Below are 25,814 nucleotides of genomic sequence, written 5' to 3' on the forward strand. Positions count from 1 at the left end.
GAGGGACATCTGACCCTGTTAAGGAAGTTGAGGAAGTCTTTCTCAGATAAGTTGTACTTAAAATGGCAGAGAGAGGAGAGCATGTCAGGCAGAAGGAACAGCACGTGCCAAGGCCCTGTGGCAGAGGACGACATGTAGACCAGTAGAGCTGAAGTATTTCACATTTAATGGCTCAGTAGAGAAAGATGAGCCTACAAATAAATACATTAAAGGAGCATCTGGAAACAGAAAAAAAAATACTAGAAGAATATTCTACACAAAAGCCAAGGAAAGGGGTTTCTTCAAGGAGAAAATGGTCAACATAGTTGAATGCTACTGAAAGGTCCAGAAGCATGAAGACCTAAAGATGTCTATTGGATTTTGGAACACGGAGGTCACGGTTGTTATTTCTTCTTAGTAAGCATTGTTTTACCTCAGTTGCTTAGCTTAATTGGCAGAGTAGGAGGTGAAGTGAGTAGAAGAGAAGCACAGTATTATAGAATAATTCCAACTATACAAAATGTTAGTGTGTGTATGTATAGTGCACAGAAACAACAAAAAAAAGGAAGACATACACTGAAATTACTGAATACATACAGAGAGATTATGGATAACTTTTGTTTATATTTTTGTAATAATATTAATTTTTTTACAATGTGCAAATGTTATAGAAACAAAAAAGCTTTTAATTTGTCACTTTCAAATTATATAGAGCCAGAAGAAAATGATAAAGTCCAGAATTAATTCTGCAGATACCTCTACGTATGGATTTAGCAGCATAATCTTTTAATGAAAGGAAGAGGGAGAAGAGTGTTTATTTGGGCTTCTTATTGTAGAACAGGATAAACAAAAGTAACATTCTAAAAATCATTATATTTTAGACAGGTAATGTCAAAAGGTATGAATAATTTTACCCTTCCTATTCAGAATCTCTCTGAAGTCATGTTTTACAAAATTGTTAAATTTGAAAAGTTAGATGTTTAAGGGGGAGAAAGTCGGCAGTCACAAGGAGCTGTAAAAGATGCTAAAGATGGTTGATCTTACAACCTTTCATATTCTTTTACACTCTTGCCTCCACTTACCCAGTGGCACACTTCTTGTATTCATTGCCAGAGAAACCACAATTGCCAAATCTGTCACCTTTGGAATTGACATCAATGAAACAATCCCTTGGAGCAGCCTTGGCTTCTGGAACAGCAAAAAAAATTTTTTTGTACACCTGAAACTAACACAACATTGTAAATCAACTATATCCCAATAAGATTAAAATTAAAAAAAAATATTTTTATGTTATGGCAATTTAATTCAGAAATAAAAGTATTCCCTACGACAGTCCATACGCCTGGATAAACTGCCTCAACACCTCTGAAAAGGTTTCAGGGCCTACATATAAAACATTTTGTTCCACATTTTATAATTGACAACAAAATGTGAAAATAAAGCTTAGATGGTACTTAAAAGTTAGCCTGGACTCAAGCACTCAAGTCCTCAAAGAAGTGTCATTAAACAAGATGAAATTATTAACCATGATGGGACTTCGCTGGTGGTGCAGTGGTTAAGAATCTGCCTGCCAATGCAGGGGACATGGGTTCAAGCCCTGGTCTGGGAAGATCCCACATGCTGCGGAGCAACTAAGCCCACGAGCCACAACTACTGAAGCCCAAGTGCCTAGAGCCCGTGCTCCACAACAAGAGAAGCCACCACAAGGAGAAGTCTGCACACGCAGTGAAGAGTAGCCCCCACTCGCTGCAACTAGAGAAAGCCCGCGTGCAGCAACAAAGACCCAACGCAGCCAGAAATAAATAAATAAATTTATATTAACCATGATGAAATTAAAAACCATGCACAGCATGGTAGCACTTTCAGCATATTAATTCTCACTGCTCTCAAACACAGGTCTACTGCACCCCTGGTTAGATCAGGCTGGGAGGGTTGGTGAAAACACTTCCAGGTATTATTTTTTTTAACTTACCATATATGGATGCTTAATTTAGGTATTAATTACATTGACAAATAGCCATGACAGCTAATAAAGTATCAATCCATTCTTGTTTTCTTATATTTTATATATGTACCACTTAATGTTTGATTTTTCCACTTAATTACATATTCCTAAAAATATTTTATTTGTAAATATTTTGAAGCCAAAATGGCAGTACATTCTATCTAATAATGGAAATTCATGTGTCTGTCTTACACATCTGATACTACGTTGTTCAGTTTACAAGAAAATGGATATGAGGTGAAAGGAGTTGGAAGAAAAAAGAAGTGGAGGATCAAGTAATCTGAAAATGGATGCAGAATACTTGCACAGGATAAACGTCACATGGCAGTAACTCTAGCAAAGCACATGCTCACCCTCACATTTATATCAGGAAAAAGTGACTAAATTAATAACAAGCCCCCCCCCCAATAATGTTGTTCCTTCGGTCGTCCTAGACTTTTTTGCAGGCCTCTACAAAGATAATATACTTGCTAAATAATAGCATTTGCTTCTCTAAAATGCCTATCTGTAAGTACTTTTTTGGTCTGCAGTAACCTGTCCATTCCTGCAAAATATATCAGAAGTTCACAGATCTCTACCACTGTGTCTCATGACCTAACATAAAGGACGTCCCATTTCATGCTTAGTCTTCTCTCCTCCGACCCTATCTAATCAAGGTTCCCATGACCCACCCCCTCCTTGGGTTTGATTAATTTGCTAGAGTGGCTCACAGAACTCAGAGAAACATTTTACTCACTAGATTACTGGTGTATTATCAAAGAATATAACTCAGGAACAGCCAGATGGAAGAGATGCATACGCAAGATATAGAGAAAGGGGCTTGGAGGTTCCAGGCCCCGCCAAGTGTGACACTCCCTGCATCTCCACTTGTTCACCAAGCCAGAAGCTCTCCAAACCCTGTCCTTTGGGGTTTTCATGGAGGCTTCATTACATAGACATGATTGATTAAATCATTGGCCACTTGTGAGTACGGCAATCTCCAGTCACAGAGGCGGGGGAACTGAAAGTTCCAACCGCTAATCACAGGGTTAGTTCCCTGGCAACCAGCCCCACCCTTATGTCACTGAGGGACTTTCCAAAAGTCACTTCCTTGACATAACAAAAGACACTTTTACAGCTCTCATCACTTGGGAAATTCCAAGGGTTTTAGGAGCTCATGCCAGGAACTGGACAAAGACCAATTTTTTTTGGTTTGTTATAAATCACAACAGTCAACACTGCTCTACCTAAAATTATAATTAATCCACATTAAGAGGATGGAGAATGAAAAATGAGCATGAGTAGGATGAGAGTTGACAAGTGTTGAGAGAAGAGAAGGTAAGAAATTAAATTCTCATCCTCTGCAGTGAAAAATTAACAGTTAATACCTAGAATGGAAAAATCCAAAAGTAGCATTACCAAGAAATTATCTAAAGACCTGGAGCAAGTAAGTAACAAAGTAATCGGCTAGAAATCAGCAAGAAAAGGTAGAAATGGTTGCCTTAAGGGATGGGGCTATTATGGGGAGGCACACTTTACTTTTTCATAAAATCTTGTGAATGATTTGGCTCTTTAATCTACTGTATGTATAACTTTGATAAAAATGAAATATTTAAAAAGAGACACAATAAAAAATATATTAAATACTACTAGGAAAAGAATGGATTCCATTTATATAATAGAACACTCTAATGCTCTGTGATCTAAATATAGCAATACAGATGGATTGCAAAAACATTTTGAGTGAACAATGAAAACAGAAGACCCATCTGTATGTCCCCATACTATTTACATGAATTTATTAAAGCTAGAATACAATACTGTGTATATATATATGTATACACATAATGTTAATATACACAGGATAGAGAGGTGAGAAAGTATGATAAAAACAAAAATCACCAACTGAACTTGGACACATCAAATTAATGACCATGATTGCCTACAGAGAAGGAAAGAGGGGAACATGATAGGAGAGAGGAAACGGGAGAATTTCAATTTTAGCAATAACGTTTGCTTTCCATTTTTAACAAAAACTAAAACAAAAAAATAAAATCACAGCAATCAATATAAATAACATATCTTACTTGAGCCAAAGATGACTTGACACTGAGCATCATAATATTGGCACATGCCATTGTAACAATAGGCTCTGTTATTCTGGCAAGGGTATCCATTCTGAATAAAAACATCTGGCTGACAGAACTGAGAAGAACCGTTGCAATATTCTGGAACATCACATTCATTGGTTTTTCCTCGGCACAAAGTACCTCCTGGAAGGAACTAGGGTAATGGGATTGAAATTGAAAAGGAATATCAGGAAAATTCCCACAAATTAATCAAATTGGAAACCACAATATTTATATCTATAAAAAGTTCTAACAAAAACAAAAGATTAAACAACCCAATAGAAAAATGAACAAAGGCCCGTAATAGGCTATTCATAAAAGTCATGAAGCATGGAAAATGAAAAAGCATAGCCTCATTGATAACCAAAAGAAATGCAAATTAAACTAAGATATAAAAGCACTTTACAACTATCAAACTAACCTGGATCGTAACACTGGCTAGCAACCAATGTTAGTACGAGGAAACAAAAATAGTGCGGATGTAATCTATACTGTACACTGTACAGTAATCAGTGTATTGATTAGACTGGCAATTACAGACTGGCACATTTGTAGAAGGTATATAAAATGCGTGTCAAAAATTTTCATATGCATACTCTGTCCCAACAATTCCACTTATAAGCAAATATTGGAAGCTATCTAAATGTCCATCATTGGTAGACCAGATAAAGAAATTATGGTACAGCCATACAAAGGAATACTAACTATATAACCTTGTAGAACTACATGAATGGAAGAAAATCCATGGCATCTTACTGAAAAAAGTACATAGTAAAAATATGTATACCCATGTTTACCCACTTTCACACAGACACACACCTACACGCACACTCATACTCACATTTACATAGGAAAAAGTGACTAACAACAAATTATCAAACAATGGCTACCTGAAGAGGGTAAAATGATAGAGGGTCTTTCAGTGTCTACTTTCTATTGTTGAATTTTTAATGAAAAACATGGATCACTCTTAAATCAGAAAAAAAAAATGTTTTTACTTAAGAAAAAAATTCTCTTTAGACCATTTGTCATAAAAGAACATGACACAAAACTGCAAACAAGTGTCATAAAACTGTTCATGTAATCATGTAATAAAAATAGTGCTCTCTTACAGATCAGAGAAAACCAATTTTGATATATGCATATTTTTCCTTTTTCTATTTTTTCCAAATACAGAGGAATTCCCTACCCAACAGTCTTGACAACAGTCGCCATATGCACATTCAGCAGATGATTTAAGTTTACAAGTACTTCCTTCACAACAAGGGTCCAATTCACATTCCTGTGAAGAGAAAATGACTGTCAATAAAGAAATAAATTATTGTCATCAATATTCATTAATAAAATTCTTATCTTAGACCTATGCTTCCTTCTAACCTGACTGTAACAGTTACTCTCTGGAAACAGTCCCTTACTATCCTTCTGGATTTATCAGTGACTCTTTAGCTATTATCTAGGTCTCAACGTATTTCAAAGGACTGAAATCACAGAGAGTATGTGTCTTAGTCTGCTGGGATTGTCAGAACAAGGTACCATAGACTAATGACTTAAACAAAAGAAATTTATTACGTCAGCTCTGAAGGCTAGAGGGCCAAGATCAAAATTCCAACCAATTCAGTTTCTGGCGCAGACTCTCTTCCTTGGCTTGCAGACAGCTGCCTTCTTGCTGTGTGCTCACATGGCCTTTCTTCAGTGCATGTGTTCAGAGAGAAAGCAAGCAAACTCTCCAGTGTCTCTTTTTTATAAGGACTCTAATCCTATCAGATCAAGGCCCACCCTTATGACCTCATTTAACCTTAATTACTTTCCTAGAGATCCCTTCTCCAAATACAGACATACTTGGGGGTTAGGGCTTCAACATATGAATTTGGGGGACACAAACATTCAGTTTATAACAGTGTGTTTAATGATCACAGGAAATTAAGCATCCATAAATGCACTTCTCTTCATGCTCAAGGTCTGACTTCTCTGTTGGGTGAATTTCCACCCATGTGGACATTCTTTTTATCTTGCTTGGCTTCTCTCACCCCACTTTGGCCCACCATGGCTCCCTACCCCTGCTCCGAACCTTCCACCCAGTGACATCTACTCTCCTATGTTCCAACTAATGTCTTCAGGTATGAATTGTTTGAGAAGGGAAGGAGAAAGGAGAGGGGGAAAGAAGAAGACAGGAGAAAGGAGGAGGAGGAGAGAAGGGGGCAGGGGCTATAAGCTTTAATTTTTGAAGAATATTTATTTTCCTATGTTGCAGAATTCTAGGCTGACGGTTTCTTCCTTTCAGAACCATAAATCTGCTGTTCTACTGTCTTCTGCTCCCAAAATCAGCTGCCATGTATACATTTGTTCCCCATTTTCTTTTGACTTCTTGCATTATTTTCTGCTTATCTCAGCACTTTGATTACAATGTGCCTACAATCGTTCTTAGTAATGATTCTGATTTGGCTTTACTTAGTGTTTTAGAATTGTAACTTAACATTTTCTGTTAAATATGGGAAATTTTCAGCCATTATTTCTTTGAATACTTTTCCCATCTCGTTCTCACTCTCCTCTTAGGATTTCACTTATAATTACATTAGGCTCTTTGATATTGCCTACATGTCCCTGATGCTCTGTTCATTTTTCTTTAATCTTTCTTCTTTTTTCTTTAGATTGGATTATTTCTTTTGTTCTACTTCATGTTCATTGACTCTTTTTATGCCATCTTAATCTGCTATTAATTCTACCCAGTGAATCTTTCATTTATTAGACTTTTTAGTTCTATAATTTCCATTTGGTTCTTTATTATACATTTCTCTGCTGAGATTCTTCGTATGTTTACTCATGAAGACCATATTTTTCTTTAATTCTCTGATGATAAAGAGTGGACTATAATTCATGGCAGCTTTATTCATAATAGGAAAATGTTAGAAACAACCTAGATATCCTTTAATGGGTGAATGGTTAAACAAATTTCAGATAGGCCCTTTGAGCTGGTGGAAATACCACCCTAAACATTATTCCAAATCTCTGAAGTAATATCCATACAATGGACTGTTACTCACTAATAAAAAATTAAAAAATATTAACACATGCAACAACCTAGACTGACCTCAAAGGCATTACGCTTAGTGAAAAAAAGTCAGTCTCAAAAGGTTATATGTTGTATGATTCCATTTATTATTATTATTTTTAAAGATTTATTTATTTATTTTTGGCTGTGTCGGGTCTTAGTTGCAGCATGTGGGATCTTCATTGAGGCGTGCGGGATCTTTTGTTGCGGCGTGCAGGCTCTTCAGTGCAGCTCTCGAGCTTCTCTCTAGTTGTGGCATGTGGGTTTTCTCTTCTCTAGTTGTGGCTCCAGCAACTTGGGCTCTGTAGTTTGCAGCATGCGGGCTCTCTAGTTGAGGCGCGTGAGCTTGTTTGAGGCGCGTGAGCTCATTGTTTGTGGCGCGCGGACTTAGTTGCCCCAAGGCATGTGGGATCTTAGTTCCCTGACCAGGGATCGAACCTGCGTCCCCTGCATTGTAAGGTGGATTCTTTACCACTGGACCACCAGGGAAGTCCCTCCATTTATTATTATTTCTTTTAAGTCTTTATTGAATTTGTTACAACATTGCTTCTGTTTTATGCTTTGGTTTTTTGGCCTGAGGCATGTGGAATCTTAACTCCCTGACCAGGGATTGAACCCACACCCCCTTCATTGGCAGGCAAAGTCCTAACCACTGGACCACCAGGGAAGTCCCTCTATTTATTATTGAAATGGCAAACATTATTGAAATGGCAAAACCACAGATGGAAGCCAGGGGCAGGGATAAGGGCTGGAGTCAGGATGGGTGTAATTACAACAAGGTAGCAGGAGGGTGTTCTTTTGTGGTGATGGAACAGTTCTGTATTTTAATTGAGGTGGTGGTTACATAAATCTATATATGGAATAAAACTGCATAAAAGTTCACACACACACACACACCAATGCAGGTTAAAATGGTAAAAGCTGAATAAAGTCTGTAATCTAGTTAACATACCAATGTCAGTGTCCTGGTTTTTATACTGCACTATAACTATATAATTTGTCACCCTTTGGGGGAAACTGAGCAAAAAATACATAGGACTCTTTGGACTGTTTTTCCAATGGTCTGTCAGTTTATAATAATTTCATAATAAAAATTTGAAAATTTGAAAAATGATCTATACCTTGCACCATACAAAATATTAAGTCAAAATGTATCATAAACCTAAATGTAAAACCTAAAACAATGGACTTCCCTGGTGGCACAGTGGTTAAGAGTCCACCTGCCAATGCAGGGGACAGAGGTTCGAGCCCTGGTCCGGGAAGATCCCACATGCCGTGGAGCAACTAAGCCCATGCGCCACAACTACTGAGCCTGTGCTCTAGAGCCCGTGAGCCACAACTACTGAGCCCACGTGCCACAACTAGCAAAGCCCGCGCGCCTGGAGCCTGTGCTCCGCAACAAGAGAAGACACTGCAATGAGAAGACTGTGCACCGCAACGAAGAGTAGCCCCCCCTCGCCACAACTAGAGAAAGCCTGTGTGCAGCAACAAAGACCTAATGCAACCAAAAATAAATAAATAAAATCGAAATAAATTTATTTTTTAAGAAAACCTAAAATGATAAAGCTTCTAGGAGAAAACAATTGAAATCTTGGACTAGGCAAAGATTTCTTAGATGTAACACCAAAAGCACAAAAACATATGTTTCACATAGGCAAACAGGTATCAAAACCTAACTTGTATGTGTTAAATGGGTGCAGTTCATTGTTGACAAGTGTTTATAATTGCCTGTTTCTTACCCTTTGCTTTGTCTTGACCAAACTTTAGTGAGCCTTCTCTCTTTCCTATATAGGCCCTTGAACCCTGTTTGTCTCCACAAAAAAAAAGGGAACAAGTATCCCCACCCCTTCCCAGCTTCTCCTGGCAATCAGCTGACCAAAAGACAACTTCCCATCAGACCTCACTGGCTTTTCTCCCCTGCTTATCCAGCTTCCCCATAAAAGATTCTGCTTATCTCTGTTTGCTCCCACATTTACCCTATAAAAGAAAAACGTTTTTGTTTGATTTTGAGACGCTTCCAGATGTCTGAGGTCAGTGTGTTCTCCCTACTACAATAGTCTTTCTTCTGGATAAAGCCTTTTCTTATCTAAGTCTGAATTTGGGGTGGGTTTTTTTTGACACTGTATTCAATTATACTTCAATACAGCTGTTAATTTTTTTTCACAACTACTGTGCAAGACAGACAGATGGCTTCATAAAAGAAAAGAGAATCCGGAAATAGACTATGTATACAGGAATTTTGTTTATGGTGAAAGTACCATTTTAAATGGTTTTGCAACAACTGACAATTAATGGGTAAAAGTTAATTCTCTAGCTCACTCCACATGACCCCCCCACACCAATTATAGAGCTAATACAAAAAACCGTAATTACAAAAATGCTAGAAAAAATTATAGAGGGGCTATATGATGATAATCTTGAAACACGAGTAAAACTTGTACCTTGCTCAGTTAACAAAACTATGGGGGACACTAAATGCCATGACATATTGTTGGTAAAAGTGCAAACTGACACAGCCTTTTTGTAGGAAATTTGGTAGTCTCTAATAAAATTAAAAACATGCATACTTTGCAATTCAATAATTCTACCTTTATGTAATTATCTTAGAGAAATACTTGTATATGTATGTATGCACACACACACACACACACACACGGAGCATATACAAGGATGCACTGTTTGCAACAGAAAAATACTAACTACAGTGAGTAAATGTCCTTTAATGAGAGTATGGTGAAATAAATCACAGTATATCCTTATACTGAAATACTAATCAGCAGATTAAAGGATTATGTGTAAATAACATAATGACGTGGAAAAATCTGTAGGATATATTAATAGAAAAAAAACCTCTGCGTGCAATGTATTAAGTTGGATTTCATTTATGTAAAAAAATAAAATCCTAAAACAAACCCAACTATGGTACAAATGTTCATACTGTATACAGGTATATAAATGCATAGAATAAAATCTATAAAGAGACACACTGAACTTATAAGAATGGTTACCACTGCAGAAGGAAGGGAAAAAATGTATGGGAGAAATAAAGGGAAATTTTGCTTGTGCTTGCTATTTGAAACTTTTATACCAAGAAAAACACCTGTGATATTTGGGGGGAAGAGGTACTTTTTTCAAGAGTAATTTGTAGTGCAAAAGCTCGAGAAGCAAATATAGACTATTTCAATTAGTTCGATAATGAAGTAAATAGTCAGGAGAAATCAAAACATATATAATATTTTAGGAGAATGCCTGGAAAGAAGAGCTTGGTCATCCTAACAGTATAACATTAATTTAGAGACTAAACATAACCTCATTAGGCTTTATTTTCCTCACTTGAAAATGAGAATATAAAGAAATATCAACCTCCTAGAGTTAGTGTGAGGATCATACCATGGAAAACATTTAGCAGAGGCTGCTGACATGCAGCAATAGTGCAATGAAGGCCCATGACAATTTCGTCATAAAATACATACTGCCTGGCAATTCCCTAGTGGTCCAGTGGTTAGGACTCTGTGCTCTCACTGCCGAGGGCCCAGGTTAGACCCCTGGTTGGGAAACTAAGATCTCACAAGCCAAGTGGCGCGCCCCTCCCCCGCAGAAATCAAAACCAAAAAAACGTACTGCCTTTCTAGAATGTAAAGCCTTCTGACAAAAGCCAGGGATGTGTGGTCAGGTAAGGGAGAAGAAGCAGCACTTGTGGAAAAGATTGAGAATATAGTAAAGTTTACATACAATTGAACCAATTTCTTCAAAATTTAAATTTTTTTAATTTTTGAAATTTAATTAAAACTTTTTTTCCTCCTAAGCCTTGTCTAGGTAGTCTTAAGTAGGCCATTTTGAGAGGAGAATGGCTAAGATATAGAAGAAGAAGAATAAAGACGGGCACAGACTTATGGCAATAAGTGTGGGTAACAGGTGTGAGAAAGCCAGAGAGCGGTAGGTGAACTGAAGCTTACTAAAGGGAGAATGTTAATTTGAGTTGCAAGAACTTTGTTAATGAAGAACTCTGGACAATGGGCCAGCTTCAATTTATTATTAAAATGAGGTCAACTGAATAAATGTTTCTGCAATGGCAGTGCCAGAATAGTAAAAGCTTCTAAGTAAAGAGCCAAGAGAAAAACTGATTCGTTCTTTAAAATAAATAAATGACTCAGTAACCATAACAGAAATGGTAGAAGGTACCAAAAAACAGAAGAATAAACATGGTGCTTTCCTGGACACCAAAACAGATGACACCATTGGTTATGTTCTAGGAAGGAGGGGATGATCAATCCCAGGAACATTATGCCCACAAGCAAAATACCACTCCTCATTTTGCCACTATATTTTACTTTAGCTCCTATGCTAGAGTTGCCCAAAGCGAGCTATTTTATTCTTTTGCAAATCCCAAGGTAACTTCGCAAAGCAAACATCACACATTAAACTGACCTTTGGAGTACCGCAGTCACACTCTTCCCCAGGGTCCACCAATTTATTACCACAGAAAGGAGCGCTGTAAGCTTCGTCAGGCTTTGGAATATTAAGAAGGCAGTTTCCACCTTTATTTAAAGTTAACTTCTCAAAGTCTTCTGCACTGCAGGTGCTGAAGTTTCTGGAACCTCTGTAATAAACATGAAGAAAAAGATCTTAAGTCATAGCAATTACTCATTTTGAAAATCTTAAGTCATGTCTTCAACCATCAAGAAGTGAACATTTAAAATGGCAGAGGGGGCTTCCCTGGTGGCGCAGTGGTTGGGAGTCCGCCTGCCGATGCAGGGGACACGGGTTCGTGCCCCGGTCCGGGAAGATCCCACATGCCGCGGAGCGGCTAGGCCCGTGAGCCATGGCCGCTGAGCCTGTGCGTCCGGAGCCTGTGCTCCGCAATGGGAGAGGCCACAACAGTGAGAGGCCCGCATAACAATAAATAAATAAATAAATAAAATAAAATAAAATAAAATGGCAGAGGAAGTTCCCTGGCTGTCCAGTGGTTAAGACTCCACGCTTTCCCTACCAAGGGTCCAGGTTCAGTCTCTGGTTGGGGAACAAAGATCCTGCAAACCGCGAGACATGGCGGGGGAAAAAAAAACGGCAGGGGTTTCCCTGGTGGCACAGTGGTTGAGAGTCTGGCTGCCGATGCAGGGGACACGGGTTCGTGCCACCGTCTGGGAAGATCCCACATGCCGCAGAGCGGCTGGGCCTGTGAGCCATGGCCACTGAGCCTGCGTGTCCGGAGCCTGTGCTCCGCAACGGGAGAGGCCACAACAGTGAGAGGCCCGCGTACCACACACAAAAAAATAAAATAAAATAAAATAAAATGGCAAAAAATAAAATGGCAGAAGATACAGAAAATATTCACAGAATCATAAATCTCAGCATCAGAAGAGACCTCAAAAATTATCTAGTCCTCTCTAGAATTAAGTTTTATTTGTCTTCCATAGTAAAGGTTCTCCAAATATGTGAAGCGAGCTCTGTTTCCCCAACCTCTTTTCACTCTGTTGAAATTACGTTCCTGCGCTCCCCTCACTAACACTTACGAGGAGCTATGTGACAATAACGTGAATCCAGCGATGATGCACGCACTGTAGCTACCAAGGAGCAGCCTGCACAGGGCAGAATTTCAGCTACAGTCTGAGGTTCAAATGCCTCTGATGGTAATTTCTAAGAACTGTAGTTAATACTCCGAAGGCTAGATGGGCTTCTAGAAACGGTCCAACTTGAACTGTCTATGTGGTATTTATACGAACACAATTTTATGTGTTTCTATGTGTTGCTGGGTTGTTTTTAGTTATTGTTTTACTCTTTAACTCAATAAGATAGTCCCACTGGCTAGGTTCACTTTTGAAGACTAGTGGGAGACACACTCATCTATAAAACAAGAACCTTTGAGAAATCCAAGTCACGTTAAAATTTTATTGGGGGCGTTTGGTGCCCTGAAAGAATCTTTTTCATCAGTTTGAGCAATGGTACCAAAAGTAACAGTGGGAATGAGAACCATGTTACGTTCCAGTGATTGAGAAAGCATTCCTATTGATTCCGTGTCTTCTGTACATCCAAGGAATCTAAGAAACAGATCCTTTCTGGGAGACTTTGTCCCCTGGGTAAACTCTTCTTTGCTAACCGGCCCAGAGTCTCCCAGGAAGTAGACAGTCCTGGCTCCTGGCTCTTCGGACTGGAAAGCAGTCACACAGAAAGTAAAGACCTAGCACAAGATTTCCGACAATGACAAAAACACTCGTTTTCCACATTCTTCTTTTTCTTGCTACTCTCTGCTTAGGAATATTGTAAGGAGGAGTCCTTTTGTACAACACTGTTCCTTCAACAAATATTTGTGGAACATCTATCATGTACAAGGCACTCTTCTTCGTGCAGGGGAGAAAACAGTAAACAAGGCAGACAAAAATCCCTGCCCCTGTGAAGGCAACATTCTACTGAGTGAAACAGACTATAAACATAATGAAGAAATAAATTCAATAGTACATTAGAAGACAAGTCACGTTGGGGAAAAAGATGAGGAGGTGAAGAGGACGGCCTCTGCAGGGGGAGGAGCGACTACAGTTTTTCAAAGAGCTGTCAGGACAGGCACTTCAAATACTGAGACAACTGAATCAAAACTGGATTTCTAGGGGAAGAACATTACCGGCAGAAGAAACAGTAAGTGCAAAAGCCTGAAGGGAGAGGCCTGCCTGTTCAAGGAACAGATAAGGAAGCCAGCGTGGCTGGAGTGGAGTGAGACAGTGAGGGATACAGACAGCAAGGTGTGAAGAGGCCATTGCAAGAATCTGACTTTTTATGATGAGTGAAATAAGGAGCGAAATGACACAATGGAAAGCGTGAAGCAGGAATGATGTGATCTGATTTACGTTTTAATAAAATCAGCATGTTTGCTATGTTAGGCAGGAAGAAGTCCACTCAACAGATGATGACGGACCAACTGGCAGTGGTGAAAGCAGTAAGAAGGGTTTGGATTATTTATATGGTTTAAAGAAATAGGCATTAAGGCAAAGAATGTGAGAAAAGAGAAGTCAAGGGTGACTGAGATTTTTGTCCTGAGCTACTAGAAGGAAGGCGCTATCATTAACTATCACGGGAAGATGGGGGCAGAGCAGGTTTTAGGAAGGACAACAAGAGATTGAGTCTAAGGACCTCAAGTAGAAATGTCAAACTAGAGCATGTGATAATTATCTGATAAACAAGGAGACTTCAATTTAAACAATTGTTTTTTTATTTCCTATTATTGTTCTTTATATGGCCAGTACATTGCCTACCACACAGTACATATTCAATAATGTTTTCTGTAAGAATATATTAATCAGCTGATAGTCACAGGAGTTGTACAGACATATGTGTATATTTCCTACACTTGAGCTCCTAATTTTAATCTACAAAGTTCACCACTTCTGAACAGATTATTTTTGAAATAAGCTTGTTATACAGTCCTTGGAACACATTTTCTCATAGAAACAATGTTTTATATGTGTGATCCTAAAGCAATCTACAAAAAAAAAAAAATCTGTTTCACCCACAATGAAGTTGACTATCATACTGAAAAGGATAACAAAATCATAACCGCTTCTTCTGCTGTTTAGTATGTGGAGATAATAACAAACATCCCCACGTTGGCCTTCACTAACACTGTGGATAATAAAATGAAGATATTCTCTCCCTAGTCATCCTTGGATGTCACCTACAGTAATAAGAAGGATGATCTTTCTCCTGACACTCGGCTTGAATAATAGCAACTAAAATACCCCTACTCTCTATCACTTCTGGGAACTAAGATATGAATCTAAAGCATCTCCGAATCTCTTCTGTCACATCTAGGTGAGTTTTATAAAACTGATTCAAAAGGAGATACATGGGACTAACAGTGATGGAAATGGTCCACCAGGATATGACCAAAAAAAACCCAACTATCATTTAAAACATTCTCTCTATGACTAACCTGGAAATAACCAAAACACACTTCCACCACTACCATCCTAACCCCACAGCCTAGGAACAGGAAGTCCTAAGAAAGAACTCTAAGTGATGGCACTTAATCAGATCAATTTTTTTAAAAAAGAGCACTCTTTTAAAAGCCTCCGATTATGGAGGCTTTCTGATGTAGGTGGCATTGAGGGACAGAGTTAAGAAAGCCATTTCTCTAGAAAGGTACCTCCCAGGAAAAGCACCCCTCACACGCCCAGGAATCCAAGAGCAGTGTGTGAGGGGAATACTACCAGGTCCCTCAAATATCTTAAATAATGATAAAAAATTATATTACAAAGTTAATTATCCACTTTTTAAACAGAACTGGATCCAACTGATTATCTGTAAAAACACTAGCATCTATATCACTTGCATCTAAAAAAAAAGCCTAACTTATAACAGTCAACTAATGTTCATGAAATAGCATATGAAGTAGTAGGTGGGAAATCTGTCCTCAAAAAGAAGATTTAATATGCCAAAGATAACATAATCCTACTTCTCAAATTATTTCTTACCAAAACTTGTTCAAATATAATACCCAATACTTTATCAAAACATAACATGAAGACACAAGATACTGTGAGAAGAACTATAAAAAAATTAAAAGACACTATAAGGGGAAAAAAAAAACAGATATAGTCCCATAAAGTCTCTAGATACTAGAATTATCAAACAATAACCCAGGAAGAGAAAATCTGTGCTTCCTATGGTCAGAGAGAAAAATGAGAAGCTTGAAAATTTTAGCAGGGAACTAAAATCCACAGTTGTAATACAGCAGATTTGATGTGTTTTTCTAAAACACATTCTTTACACATTTAAAATACCCTGAAATTGAGATTCATCTTAAAATTTGAATTAACTTGATAGTCACCATTTTTTTCATTCTAAGTGGTATGTTAATAATGGTATCTTATAATCAGTGTCACCTACATTTGCATAAATACAGTGTATTAGTGATCATATTAAATGTAAGTAGATTAAATGATTCAATTAAGAGACAAATATTGCCAGGCTGGATTAAGAAAATAAAACCTAAATATAGGTTGTTTAGAAACATATATCTAAAACACAAGAATAAAGAAAAGTTCAAAGTAAAGGAATAGAAAACATATACTGTCAACATTACCAAAAAAAAAAACAAATCTGGGACAGCTAAATTAATATCAGACAAAACTGACCACTCTAGCTAATGCAATAAAAAAGGAAATGAAAGACATACAAATTGGGAAGAAAGAAACAAAACTGTCTTTGTTTGCAGATCTCTGCCTGCTGCTGGACTGCTGCAGCTTGTGCCCAGACCCACGCTGAGTGCCCACACCAGCCCCTCTTGTCCCAGCACTGCTCCCCCCAACCCCAGGGAGAGGGTGCTGGTGCTGGGAAAGGGGACAGCACACACTTAAAGGGAACAGAGCGGGCTCAGACCCAACCCTCAGCGCTCGTGCTCCAGCAACTGGGGACCAAACCCCAGGCCCAATAGGGCAGTGTTGCCACTGAGCAGAGGGGAAGTCCCGTCACAAACCCAGCTCCAGCTCCAGCCCCTCCATTCCCCATCCCAACCCCTGCTAAGGTGATAGCTTCCAGCACACGTTGAGGAAAGACATGACTTGTGTTCATGTCAAATCCAGCTCTCCCATGAAAATACAAATAACGCACTTTAAAAAACAGGCCGTACACCACATTAACAAATTGAAGAATAAAAACCATACGATCATCTCTATAGATGCAGAAAAAGCTTTTGATAAAATTCAATATCTGTTTAGGACAAAAACTCTTCAGAAAGTAGGCAGAGAAGGAACATACCTCAACATAATAAAGGCCATATAGGACAAATCCACAGCTAACATCATTCTCAATGGTGAAAAGCTGAAAGCATTTCCTCTAAGATCAGGAATAAAACAAGTATGCCCACTCCTGCAACTTTTATTCAACATAGCTTTGGAAGTCCTAGCCACAGCAGTCAGAGAAGAAAAAGAAATAAAAGGAATTCAAATTGAAAGAGAAGAAGTAAAACTGTCACTGTCTGAAGACGACATGATGCTATACACAGAAAATCCTAAAGACCCTACCAGAAAACTACTAGAGCTCATCAATGAATTCGGTAAAGTTGCAGGATACAAAATGAATGCACAGAAATCTATTGCATTTCTATACACTAACAACAAAATATCAGAAAGTAAAATTAAGGAAACAATCCCATTTACCATCACATCAAAGAATAAAATACCCAGGAATAAACCAACTTAAGGAGGCAAAAGACCTGTATTCCAAAAACTATAAGACACTGATGAAAGAAGTTGAAGATGACACAAACAGATAGAAAGATATACCGTGTTCTTGGATTGGAAGAATCAATATTGTTAAAATGACCATACTATTCAAGGCAATCTACAGATTCAATGCAATCCCTATCAAATTACCAATAGACAAAAAATTTTAAAACTTGCATGGAAACACAAAGACCCTGAATAGCCAAAACAATCTTGAGAAAGAAGAATGGAGCTGAAGGAATCACACTTCCTAACTTCAGACTATATTACAAAGCTACAGTCATCAAAACAGTATGGTACTGACACAAAAACAGAAATATAGATCAATGGAACAGGATAGAAAGCCACAGAAATAAGCCCATGCACTTATGGTCAATTAATCTATGACAAAGGAGGCAAGAATATACAATGGAGAAAAGACAGCTTCTTCAATTAGTGGTGTTGGGAAAACTGGACAGCTACATATAAAAGAATGAAATTAGAACATTCTCTAACACTATATACAGAAATAAAGTCATAATGGATTAAAGACCTAACTATAAGACCAGATACTATAAAACTCTTAGAGGAAAACACAGGCAGAACACTTGTTGACATAAATTGCAGCAATATTTTTTGGATCCCTCTCTAAAAAATGAGTAACAGAAATAAAAACAAAAAATAAACAAATGGGACCTAATTAAACTTAAAAGTTTTTGCACAGCAAAGGAAACCATAAACAAAACGAAAAGACAACCTACAGACTGGGAGATAATATTAGCAAACGATGCAACCAACAAGGGATTAATTTCCAAAATATACAAACAGCTCATACTGCTTAACATCAAAAAAACAAACTTCCCAATCAAAAAAATGGGCAGAAGATTTAAATAGACATTTCTCCAAAGAAGACATACAGATCACCAACAGGCACATGAAAAGATGCTTAATATCGCTATTATTAGAGAAATGCAAATCAAAACTCAATGAGTTATCACCTCACACCAGTCAGAATGGCAATCACTAAAAAGTCTACAAATAATAAACGCTGGAGAGGGTGTGGAGAAAAAGGAACCCTCCTATACTCTTGGTGGGAATGCAAATTGATGCAGCCACTATGGAAAACAATGTGAAGGTTCCTTAAAAAACTAAAAATATAGCTACCATATGATCCTGCAATCCCATTCCTGGGCATACACCTGGGGAAAACTCTAATTCAAAAAGATACACATTACTCCAATCCAAACAATTCATTGTTTATTTTTAGCGTTAAACAAATGTTCAATAGTTTTAAAAAAGCAAAAGGAAAAAGAATAAAAAGAAAGAATTCAGTTACTCACGATGCTCCTGAATTCATGATGCAGCTCTTTGCTCCACAATAACAATCTCTCCCATCATCATGATTCATTCCAAGGTTATGACCCAACTCATGAGCAACAATGGATGCAAATGTCTCCACTGTGATTTGCCCAAACTGCCCAAACACAGGAAGGTATTCATTAGGTTTCTGAACAAAAAGGATATGCTTTTTGTTTCTCAGATTACTTTTTCACAAAAGGAAATTCATCACAATACTGATAGCCTACGTAATAAAGCAAGCATCCAACATCAGTGTGTAGACACTGCAGTCTAGTAGGAAACTGGTGTGACTTAACATACTGATGATAGAGATAGACTCTTTAAGCAACAGATCAATTCCTTTAGCACCAACAGATTATTCATGGTGGTTGATGGGAAAACAAGTTCATGGTTCTGACTTAATTTTCTCAAATGGAACCTCTGTTTCCTCATCCATAAAAAGTGAGGCGCTAATAAACACACAATAAATATTAGAAAACTTAATTCAGTCTCCAGGGAAAGAACACATCTGCCACTTCTACCATGTCCCTCATAATAGCCAAAATATCGCTGTAAGGACTAGGAGAGGAAGTACAGAGTCACTGAATGCTGGACATTTCCTAATGCAGATTCCAAAGATGAACATCAAGAACAAAACATACCACGTTAATCCCGCCCGCGTGGCTCCTTGAACACACTGTTCCCACAAACGCCATTCCCGCGGTCCCACCAAAACCTTTCTTCCTAAATGAAGAGAACAGGTAAAAGTTATAAAATGTACTTGGGGAGGAAAAGGTACACATTGCTCCTATTTCTTTGGGTAATCTTAAACTGATTGGTAGACCCTATGAAAACTGGGAGAAAAATGGCAAAGGTAAATAACATTTTAAAAATCACAATTCAATTAAAGACATCTCTTTTTTATTATCAGAGTGGAGATTAATATTACAAATTCATTTTTCAGACAAATGAAGATACATTTTTGATATCAAACCAATTTGTTTTGTACCTTCTAGATGAAAAAACCTTCCTAAAATGCAGTATATCTATTTATTCTAAAACTCTATTGAGATCAGGTAACAAAATGACATATTCACACAGGAGGCTGCAGGCAGGGAGCACAGGAAACAGAAGAGACACGATGGTCTCCGTATGGCTGCTCAATCATCGCGGACACACCTGTATCTAAGGACCTGGTCCCTCTGCCTGGAACTCTCCTCCCCAATATACAGCCCTAACTCACTCCCTCACCTGCTTCAGGTCTTTACACAAAGGTCATCTTCTCATTGAGGTCTTCCCTCGCCAAGTTACCTAAATTTTCAACCTCACTCCCCCCAATTCTTCTATCTCTACCCTCCCTGCTTTATTTTTCCTCCTTACTACTTATCACTATTTAGCATATTATATACACTTATTTATCTCACTTATGAGGTAAATCTCCTCCACCACAATGTGAACTCCATGAGAGCAAGAATTTTTGTCTGTTTTGTTCACTGCTATACCCCAGAGCCTAGGAATACATCTAATAAATATCTTTTAAATGAATGAATAAACCCTTCTCTCGGGCATCTGAACAGCCAGGACAAGAGGCCTAGAGATATTGACATAAGGGGATTACCAAGAAAACATTTTAGCCAGATCACCCTGTAGTGAACCCCACAGTCCCCAAGCCCCACTTATGTCCTCAATGCTTCCGAAAGGAATTTTAGTACCCCATTCCTAACCACAAACAACCAGGGATTATTAGACATCTGGGAAACGCCTCTAACATGGCAGATGGAGACCAAACAGAGGAGACAGCTTGGTAGGTGTGGTTGGGCAAAGCACAGGGAGTGTGCCTGGTGCCTGTTCCTTCTGTGAATGAGAAGGCATGCTCACTGCCAGGGTATGAGGACACTTCCAGGTACAATTTTACTAAAAATTAATTAAAATGTCAGGATCAAGCTTTTGTGGTTATGGGGCCATAAAAATCCATTTAGGCATTCTCAGTGCCTTGCTTTAAATTAACTGGTATGACTAAATAAATAAGTAAATAAATTAATTAATTAAATCAAGGGAAATTTCTCCTCAGAAAAAATTTTGAGTTTTAGGTACCATCAGCATTAAGGAAGGCAAAAATTATTACATAAAACATTTTTTGGCAAAAAGTCAGCCCACCAACCAGAAGATTTTTAAGAAGCAAGAAATTTTTTTAGTATTTTTAAGTGAGGGTTTTGTATTAACTTTTGGAATATATTTGTATTAAGTGATTACATAAGCTTAAGTTTTATTATGGTTCCATGAAAACACTATGTAGAAAGAAGAAAATTTTAAAAAATATATCAGAAATATCTCAAAGAGAGTTTAAAAAATTATTATATACATGAAATAAGAATTTGACCAGCTCTCTTCTCTTCTCTTCTCTGCCATCCTACGTACGGTTAAATTTGCTCCTCGCCATGTCTTCTCACAAGACTTTCAGGATCAAGCGATCCCTGGCCAAGAAACAAAAGCAGGGAATCGTCCCATTCCCCAGTGGATTCAAATGAAGACTGGTAATAAAATCAGGTACAACTCCAAGACAAGACACTGGAGAAGAACCAAGCTAGGTCTGTAAGGAGCCTCGCATATGAGGTGGCGCACATTTTTGCTGGGTCAAGGACACTTGCATCTTACCATATCACTCTGAGAACATCACTACTACCCAAACAGCTGGATGAGTTTTATTAGGAAAGTGATTTTTCTCTTTGTGTCAGTGTTTCTGCACTAATGCTTTGGCTCAGTAGTAAATATGTGGAACCTTTTGTTGGGATAAAAAAAAAAAAGAATTTGACCATATAAAAATTTTAAGGGGGACAAAAAAGAGCTAAATATTAAACATTAAAAATAAGATAGCTGAAATGAAAAACTAATAAAAACCTTAGAAGGTAAATTTAAAGAAATATCCAGAAAGCAGAACAAAAAGACAAAGAGAAGGAGACAAAAAATAATAAAATTAGAGGACAAGCACCGGAAACTCAATAGCTGAGTAAAAGGAATCCCAGAAGGAATGAAGAATAAAAATAAAGAGGATGAAATCATCTCCAAAATAGTTTGAGAAAAATTCCTAGAACTGCAGTTTCAAGATTGAAATTACCCACTAAGAACACAACACAGTGAGTGATAAAAGACCTACACCAAAGCATAGCATCAGGAAAATTTAGAAGCCTGGGAACCAAGAGAAGATCCTACAAGTTTCCAAAGAAGAAAAAAAAAAAAAGGCCACATACAAAAGATCAGGAACCAAAGTGAATTAAAGCTTCTCAATAGTAATTCTGGAAGTCAAAAGACAATGGCCATGCCTTCAAAATTCCGAAGGAAAAAATTTCGTGCCTAGAATTTTATACTCAGCAAAATAACCTGAAATTTACAAAACAAACTAGAAAGCACACCTCTGAAAAACTGAGTTACTTAAGCCCTAGGATAATCAGAGTTCAAATTGAGATAATTTTTTTACTAATTGAAGTACAGTTGATTTACAATGTTTTGCTACTTTCTGGTGTACAGGAGATAATTTTTAAATTCTGTTTCGAGGCCATGAAACACATTTTCCAACATGCAAGAGGTCAAAATTTTTTCTTTCAATATATCCTTACACAAGAAGAAACTAGAAAACATGCCATCCCAAAATGAGGAAGTAAACCCAAGAAAGAGGAAGAAGGACATGGGATAAAGGTCACAGAGGCTCCAAAACAAAAGACAGGTCTTATTATCATACTGTCACTTGTCCTATAGTAGCAAAAATTTTCCTCATTTAAATGAATGCTCAAAAACCTTAACAGAATATGATTCTAATAAAAGAAAAAAAGCAAAAATTATTATTCTGATCATGCCATTAATAGTACCTTTAAAAAAAAATCACTTACAGAACTAGCTGTGCACTGTCATGTCTCCGACGTGTTATAAGAAACTTTTCCCGCCACTGTACAAAGTTCCCCAACACATCACCTGCACCTCCGATTATGTTGATCAGATTTCCATTTGTCCAAATCTCCAGCCCCACTAGCACAATTCGAATATTTAACATGATGTACATCTGGAAAGAAAACAAATAAAAATATATAAAATTTATTAAAGAATATGAGAATAATTCCTGGTTATATATCCGAAAAAAGAAAAAACACTAATTCGAAAAGATATGTTCACCCCAATGTTCACAGCAGCATTATTTACAATAGCCAGGATACGGAAGCAATCTAAGTGTCCATCAACAGATGAATGGGTAAGAAGGTGAGGTATATATATACACATACATACAATGGAATATTATTCAACCATAAAAAGAATGAAATTTTTGCCATTTGCAGCAGCATGCATGGACTTGGACAGTATTATGCTAAGTGAAATAAGTCAGAAAGAGAAAGACAAGTATAGTACAGTATCACTTACATGTGGAATCTAAAAACATACAACAAACTAGTGAATATAACAAAAAAGAAACAGACTCACAGATATAGAGAACAAACTAGCGGTTACCAGTGGGGAGTAGGAAGGGAGGGGGCAATACAGGGATAGGGGATTAAGAGGTACAAACTATTATATATAAAATAAGTTACAAGGATATATTGTACAACACAAGGAACAGTAGCCAATATTTTATAATAACTATAAATGGAGTATAACCTTTAAAAATTGTGAAACAGCATACTGTACACCTGTAACATATATAATATTGTACATCAACTATGCTTCAATAAAAAATAATACAATAAAATAAACAACATGAGAATATCTTTTAAGTAACACAACTACTTAAATTAAAAACAGGAGTCCTCCCCTCCAAAAAAATTCCCTTCAATATAATGAGACTCTAACTTCTCAAGGGTCTCAGTTTCCTCATCCATAAAACAAAAGTAAAGATTCAAAATCCTTTTTATCTTCCATTCCAAAATCTGACAAACTCTGGATATTTAAAGTTTGGGGTATTTTGATTCCAAAACTTTCCCTAAACTAATGCAAGCCTATTTATACTCCATATTTAGCTCACTTAATGTAAATATTCATATATTTCACTACAGAAATGTCAATGAGGTTGATTACAAGGTGCTACCCCAGGACCCTGTTGGAGGTGTAATGTAATACATAGTGAACTATATGTTATAAATGTATGCAAAGTGAACTATATTACCTACCTAAACTCTTATCTAAAATTCTAATGACATGCACCTCAAAGGTTTCAGATAAAGAATTATGGAACTCATATCTATTTCACAAAGATACTGTGAGGAATAAGTGAGTTAATAAATGTAAGGCAATTGACTCAGTTTCTAGAATGTTATAAATATCCAATAGAATGTTATCATTATCATCATCATCATTATTATGCTTGGTATTTGTATTAGGGGAACAACTTAGAGATGAAATTATCTTATAAGAACATGTAGCTAATTCTCCAGTATCTCCCACTGGATGAATAAACTCCAAAATCTCAAACCAAATCCCTCCTTCTCTCTCTCTCTCTCACATAGACACACACACACACACACACACACACACACACACACACACACACACACAGTGTCATAGTTTCAGAGGAGGCAGCCTTATTTAAAATAAGATTCTCTCAGTAAAAATTCAAAGATCTTTCTATAAATACCAAAGTACCTTAGCCTATCTGCTATGAAATAAAAGTCATATTTTATGGCAAGATGAGAAAAATTTAAACAAATACATTTTTCTCTGCCCTTTGGCCTCCTCTCTCCCCGCACTGTGCACTGTGTATCTGCATTAGGCATCGACCAAACCTCCCCCATTGGCAGAAATACCTGCTCAACCATAAAGAGCAGCATTCTCCTAGCATCAGTAAGACAACTCCTTAAAAGATAACATTCCTTCTTGACCTGTTAGGGGCCACGATGATAATTAAATCTCGATTGTGTAAACTGTCAATAATGCCTCATTGAATGTACAGCTCTCTGTCTCAAAAAACTTATATAACTGTACCTTGACTTCTAACGAGGGGAACAGTTCTCAGAGCTTTCTGAGATGCTCTTCCTGGGTTATAATCCTCAAATTTGGTTAAATAAAATTTTCCATTTCTTTCTTAGATCAGCTGATGAATTTTTCGTTGACATTAAAGATAAAGTAGATGCTAATTCGAAATCTCTTGCTTGTCTCAGAGTCTCTCTCTCTACAATTATACTTTACTTTTAAACATAAAACAGTTACAAAACAAATTAGAGAGCAGACCCCTGAAAGACTGAGTTACTTACTTAGGCTCTAGAATAATCAGAGCTCAAAATGAGACAATTTTAAAATTCCATTCGGAGACTGTGAGAGGAGAGGACAGAATAATCCCAGCTGATAGAAAATACAACTCACGCTATCCAAGTAGTTTGCTAAAAGAATCATCTCTTCTCGCACTGCAGTCTGGTTTCTTCCCATCATGTCATACTGAAAAGCAAAGAAGGGAAATCATTATCACCAAAGCAATTTAAGAATAAAATTTCTATAATCTCTTACAATGAAGATAAGAATCCAAATATTTCCTCTGAACCAAAAACTGAGGCACTTAGACATTCTCCTGCATTTCAAACTAATAAGTCTAAAGGATACATTTTAGTGATAAATAGGAATAAAAAAGAAAAGCAGATACGCGGGTGAAATGTATAATGAAAAAGCACTGAAATCTTAATCTTCTCCAAAGCAGTACAACTTTAAAATGAGTTTCATGCTTAACAGTCTTTAATTCATTTTAATGCAAAAATATTTTCAAGCATTTCACAAAGGTAGAGTTTAAAACAATCAAAATACATAGATAAAGGAATGAAAGACAATCTGAAAGACTTCCTGATCCTTTCACCTCTTAGGCTAACGACATTACCAATAACCAATTTCTAAACTCTGGGCTAAATTAATTATCAGAAATTAACCAACGTTCACTAGTGAAAACATTATATGTAGATAGAAATATAGAGATATATAAAAGTTTAACCATATTAAGCCAGTTGATTATGACTGATTCACTTCTTTGAGATCTAGCTAAATCCAAATGTCTATTTTAATATTATTTTAATATAAGTAATTTAATAACTAATTAAAAGAACACTTTTAAAAGATTATGTGGTTTTGCTCTATTATAAGGGCATTAATACCAGAATATATCAGATTTTATTAATTAGACA

General features: G+C 37.1%; 1 protein-coding gene and 1 pseudogene across 1 annotated transcript in view; one reads left to right on the top strand and one right to left on the bottom strand.

Annotated features, from left to right (window-relative positions):
- The window catches only part of ADAM9 (ADAM metallopeptidase domain 9), a 101,385-nt gene that overhangs the window by 39,141 nt on the left and 36,430 nt on the right, over positions 1 to 25,814 (bottom strand). The window contains exons 8-15 of the mRNA XM_060001458.1: positions 25,012 to 25,083; positions 22,557 to 22,726; positions 19,335 to 19,416; positions 18,675 to 18,808; positions 11,570 to 11,741; positions 5,282 to 5,374; positions 4,051 to 4,246; positions 1,062 to 1,167 (exon numbers count right to left, since the gene is read on the bottom strand). Of these exons, the coding sequence (XP_059857441.1) occupies positions 1,062 to 1,167; positions 4,051 to 4,246; positions 5,282 to 5,374; positions 11,570 to 11,741; positions 18,675 to 18,808; positions 19,335 to 19,416; positions 22,557 to 22,726; positions 25,012 to 25,083 (1,025 nt within the window). The remainder of the gene's footprint in view (positions 1 to 1,061; positions 1,168 to 4,050; positions 4,247 to 5,281; positions 5,375 to 11,569; positions 11,742 to 18,674; positions 18,809 to 19,334; positions 19,417 to 22,556; positions 22,727 to 25,011; positions 25,084 to 25,814) is intronic.
- LOC138413941 (large ribosomal subunit protein eL39-like) lies at positions 21,059 to 21,343 on the top strand (annotated as a pseudogene).

The sequence above is a fragment of the Delphinus delphis genome, chromosome 21 (genome assembly GCF_949987515.2).
Source record: "Delphinus delphis chromosome 21, mDelDel1.2, whole genome shotgun sequence".
In the NCBI taxonomy this organism is placed as follows: Eukaryota; Metazoa; Chordata; class Mammalia; order Artiodactyla; family Delphinidae; genus Delphinus; species Delphinus delphis.